Raw genomic sequence first — 5,252 nt, 5'->3', positions numbered from 1 at the left:
ACCCTTGTGCTTGTCTTACACTGATTCCTGCCAGAAAATGATCAAGAAGGAGTGTTTTTACTGACCTGGTCAAAAGTCTGAGTGTTCATATAATGGAGGTAATGTGGCAGAGCTCCTATAAGGTGGGCAGGAAGCAGAGCTTCAAACTTCTGGAGGTGGTTTTCTTCTTTCTTGTGTGTTATTCCAGTCAGAACTACCAAACTTGTGATGAGTCCTCCTGATTTGGATGGTGGTCTTGTACTTCACCTCAGGAAAGCCTCCTTGGAAAACCTTGTTTAGAGCAACTTCAGGGTGTGGTTGAGGAATATCCTAAATTCTTCTCGATTTAATCACTCTAATTGGCAGGATTAACCTCTTACTCTACATTCTCCACTGGCCAGTTCTCTTCTTCTCAGACTTGGACTTCCATGCTTGATCTGCCTGTCCTGAAAAGGGAGAGATTGTGTTGTTTTCCATGGCTGCATCATATATTCAAGATACATCAAAGATTAGGGTTTGTCATTACTGCCCTTATATAAAATGAAGTGTAAAATTCTGCCTACATCTCTCATCTCTCCAGTTTGTCATGTCTAGACCTATAGTATAGAGGGCACAGAGATAACTACAGAGATTCAATCAGCTCATTCACTTCCAGCTCTCCTGTATGTCTGGTTCCAATGCTGCTCATCCCTCAAGAAAAGTCAATCAATTGGTTTGAATTTTGATTCCTCAAGAAAAGTCAATCAATTTGTTTTGATTTTTGATTCCTTCCTTTGAGTATTGCTGTTATTAGTGAAAGGAAAAATTAAAGCTTTGGACCTGTGCTGACTAGGAAGAAAAGTTGTGGGCCTAAGAATCCATTACAAGCTGGTCCACATAGGCCTGGGAATGAGCAAGCAGTCTGTTAGACATCCTGAGAACTAGCAGGTCAAAAAGACATAAACTACATGTCTGGGCAGATATGGTTTAAGGACAGATGCTCTGTTGACTCAGAATAACACCAACCTTAGGAATTTTCCACTCTCTTCTGCACGTAATAGTTAATATGTGAACTAGCCAATCATGTGTAACCATAGCAACTCCTTTGTTCCCCCAAGATCTTTTCCCTATATAAACCCCTAATTCCTGAGCCTCGTGGTCGGCTCTACTATTTCCTGTGTGAGATAGGTGTGGTGCAGCCCAGAGCGCCCCGAAATTAAAAACTACCTCTTGTAATTACATCAAGACGGTCTCTCATGATTCCTTGGGTGCATGTCCTCCCGAGATTTGAGTGGGGGTCTCCCCTCAGGGTTCTTTCAGTTGGCATCTGTGAGGCTTCATCAGGTCATTTTAAGATCTTGGTGGGAGGAACCCAAGCCCCAGATTGGAGGTCTTTAAAGCCTAGAATCATCCATGTCACAGTTTCTGGACACTGGTATCTAAATTGAGGACTCCTTAACTAGATTTACATCCAGAGTTTATCTAGCTGTTCACTTTCTATTTGTGTGTGTGTGTGTGTGTGTGTGTGTGTGTGTGTGTGTGTGTGTATGTGTGTTTGGAGACAGGATTTCTCTCTGTAGCTCTGGCTGTCCTGAAACTCACTCTGTAGACGAGACTGGCCTCGAACTCAGAAATCCTGACTGCCTCTGCCTCCCAATCCTGGGATTAAAGGCATGGGCCACCCCTGCCTGGCTCATTAATTCTTTGTATGGATATTTTAAATTCCTGATTTCCAGAATTTCCTAATAATTGTTTGCGATATTGATCCTATTTCCATTTTCAGGCCTTAAGCAATTTTGTTCCTTTCCTTCCACTGTTTTGTTTTCCTGGATTTCATTAATGTATTTCTTCCTTTCCTCAAACTGTTTATATATGTTTTTGTGGATTTGCTAAAGGGATTATTTTAAGATTTTTATTTGTTTTCGTTTTTTGGATTTTGGTTTCATGGATTTTTGTTTTCCTTTTGTTTTTTTTTTTTCTTTTTTTTTGGGTTTTTCAAGACAAGGTTTGTCTGTATAGCCTTGGCTGTCCTGCAACTCACTCCGTAGATCGGGCTGGCCTGGAACTCAGATATCAGCCTGCCTCTGCCTCCCACGTGCTGGGATTAAAGGTGTGTGCCAACACTCCCCAGCTAGTTTTTTATATTTTCAAGACAAGGTTTATCTGGATTGCCTTGACTGTCCTGGAACTCATTCTGTTTTCCATGCTGGCCTTGAACTCAGAAATCCCTGGATTAACTAAACCCCTGATTAATATTAACTAATATTAATCCAGCTAGGTGGCTTGAGCCTACACAATAGTTTAGAGCTGGGATTAAAGGCGTGTGCCACCACTGCCAGGCTTTTTTTTAAATATATTATTATAAATAAGTACACTGCAGCTGTCTTCAGACACACCAGAAGAGGGCTTCAGATCTCATTATGGGTGGTTGTGTGCCACTATGTGGTTGCTGGGATTTGAACTCAGGACCTTTGGAAGAGCTGTCTGTGCTCTCCAGACCTATTTTAAGGTTTAATATAATACAACATGGCTCATGCTTAAGCCATGTTAGAATGTTCAGGGACTGCTGGGTTAGGATAGCTGCTCTCTAGTGTAGACATAATGCTCTGGCTGTTATTGATTGTGTTGTTTATGGTAGAATCTAAGATTCTGGGATTGCAATGCTTAAAAATATAGATCCTAATTTCTGCATTTGTCTGTGTTGGGTAGCAGTTCTGTTCCTTGTCTTCTGTTTCCTCTCTAGAATTTTGAAGAGTGTAATTGCTGTATGCTGTCTTAGTTAGGGTTTCCCCCCTGTGGAGAGACATCGTGACCAAAACAACTCTTTTTTGTTGTTGTTGTTTGTCTTTTCGAAAGTGGCTTTCTCTGTGTAGCCCTGACTGTCCTGGAACTCACTCTGTAGACCAGGCTGGCCTCAAACTCAGAAATCCCCATGCCTCTGCCTCCCAAGTGCTGGGATTAAAGGCGTGTGCCACCACTGCCCTGCCCAAAACAACTCTTAAAAAGGCAAACATTTCATTGGGGCTGGCTTGCGATTTTGGAGGTCCAGTTCATTATCATCATGGTGGGAAGCCTGTCATCATGTGGGCAGGCTTGGTGCTTGAAGAGCCAGCAGCTCTACATGTTGGTCAATAGGAGACTCTAACATAGAATCACTTGCCCCAAGCTGCCCACTGCTGCTGCTTCCTGGAACTGGAACATGCTCCCTTTGATTCACTTCCTAGGCTTGGCTGGCTTAGAAATTGTTCTGTAAACTGACCTTGAAGACAAAGATCTGCATGCTTCTGTTTCCTGATTGCTGGGATTAAAGGCCTGTCCTACTACTAGGCAGGGACCTAATCCTCTACATTTGTACAAGACTCTTATAAATTCTGGATTATAATTCCTTCCAGAGAGTCAAGTTGACATCTGAGAACAGTTATCACTGCTGTCAGGCAGAACTTTTCTGTGGACCTAATAGTTTTGGCCACTGGTAGGTTGAGCTGACACTTAGGAATGGAGATTGGTTAGAAGTTTGAAGGTGTTCACAGGAGGGAGGAGGTTTCACCAGAACTTGCTTATTTTGTCTCCTTGTAATTCAGGGGTGGGCCAGGGGAGCACCCTCATAGAGACAAGGGGAGGGGGATGGGAATAGGAAGTTTCCAGAGGGAAGGCCTGGAGACGAGACAACATTTGAAATGTAAATAAAGAATCATTTATAAAAGAAAAAAATGATTTCAAAAATGTTTGTACTCTCATGAATATATTAAATCAAAACAAGAATAATTAAACATATAAGCAAGCAAGCAAGGAAGGAAGGAAGAGAGAGAGAGAGAGAGAAAGAAGGTAAGAAAGGAGGTTACCCCAGAAGGATGCCATAGAGTTGGGGATTAGACTAGCAGGTGTTCTAAAGAAGCAAAGGAGAGAAGATCTATAGGAATCTTCCATGCTTCCCCTTCAGGATTGGTCAGTGAGTTATCAGTGAGTCCAAGTTGGAGATAGGAGATGGAATGCAGCAAGAAGTTAGGGGGGGAGGGAGCTAAAAAAGGAATTGACCATGGGACTCACAAGAAATGTAGGTAGGCAGAAAGGAAGGGTACAGCTGTTCTTATGATATGGCCCTATAGATGAACCTAAGTACTTTAAGTTGGCGTGGAATGAAGGAGGGAATGATTTCATCCCGGTTTCCCTGCCCTGTTCTTTTTCTGTGTTCTTAGTGAATGCCTGCTGGGTTTGGAGGCTGAGATGATTTTCTTTTGGGAAAGGAAAACTGGGGGAGAAGTTTTATGTGATCCACCTGGGTTGGTGCTTTCCAGGAAAAAAAAGAGCACAGCAGATTTCCTGCTATACATCTGGGAAAGAGAATGAGGAAATGTTAAGTGGGGGTGCAAAGACAGAGGTGTAGATCGGCCTTTAGATTCCTGTTACCATGGACAGACTGACACTTCTGTTAGCATCCTGGCTTGGGGGCTTGGACAGAGCAAAGAGTAGGAGGAGGAAGGTTAGAAGGGAAAGATCTGTGTGGTCCACAGGCTACAGGAAGAATGGGCAGTGAAAACTCCCACAGGTGGTATTGTATAGAGGTGGGGTTGAGATTGTGGGATTGGGTGTGGGGGAAGTGATGTAAGATAAGACCTATAAGCAGGCAACCTGGTATGCTGGCAGGAATGATCTGGAACCCTGGTTCTCAACCTGTGAGTCCCCATCCTTTGGCAGCCTAATGACCGATTAATAGGGGTTGAATATCAGATATCCTGTATATCAGCTATTTACAGTATGATTCAAAGCAGGAGCAACATTTGAGTTATGAAGTACTCTAATGGTTCTGGATGTCCATAATATGAAAGACTGTTTTAAGAGGTCCCAGCATTAGGAAGGTGGAGAACCAGTAGTCTATGGTATATGAATCTGAGATGAATCAATCCCTTCAAAAGTTTTCAAAACAGATAAAAAATTTTTGCATGTGTTGACCCACAAAAACTATTCTAGCAGAAGGAGTAAACTCCCTCTACTTTTGGACTACACTTCTCCATTGTCCTATGAGCATGATGGGGGAGTTCTCATTTACCAACATTACATTCCAATGTAAAAGGCCAAGTGTTTCTGCTACTGATAGGACAGTGAGGGGTCTGCACAAACACCCACAGTCGAGCAGGGCTGTTTGAGCTACACCTTATGTCCATTTAAACATAAACATCCCTGGAATCCACAGAATTATTTCAAAAGTTTTACTCATATTTTATTTGGTTAAGCTTTTGTCTACAGAGTTGTTTGTGGCCATGGAAACAAGACCAGTGCCTCAGATGCTTTGAATC

The 5,252-nt window shown here is 42.6% G+C and overlaps 1 protein-coding gene across 1 annotated transcript in view; it reads right to left on the bottom strand.

Annotated features, from left to right (window-relative positions):
• Positions 1-4,350: 4,350 nt before the first annotated feature.
• Positions 4,351-5,252, bottom strand: part of LOC116093285 (TD and POZ domain-containing protein 2-like) — a 2,711-nt gene continuing 1,809 nt past the window's right edge. The window contains exon 2 of the mRNA XM_031374652.1: positions 4,351-4,470. Coding sequence (XP_031230512.1) covers positions 4,351-4,470 — 120 coding nt within the window. The remainder of the gene's footprint in view (positions 4,471-5,252) is intronic.

The sequence above is a fragment of the Mastomys coucha genome, unplaced genomic scaffold (assembly GCF_008632895.1).
Source record: "Mastomys coucha isolate ucsf_1 unplaced genomic scaffold, UCSF_Mcou_1 pScaffold16, whole genome shotgun sequence".
Lineage (NCBI taxonomy): Eukaryota > Metazoa > Chordata > Mammalia > Rodentia > Muridae > Mastomys > Mastomys coucha.
Note: the sequence above shows the minus strand (reverse complement) of the source record. Positions and strands in the feature narration are given on the sequence as shown.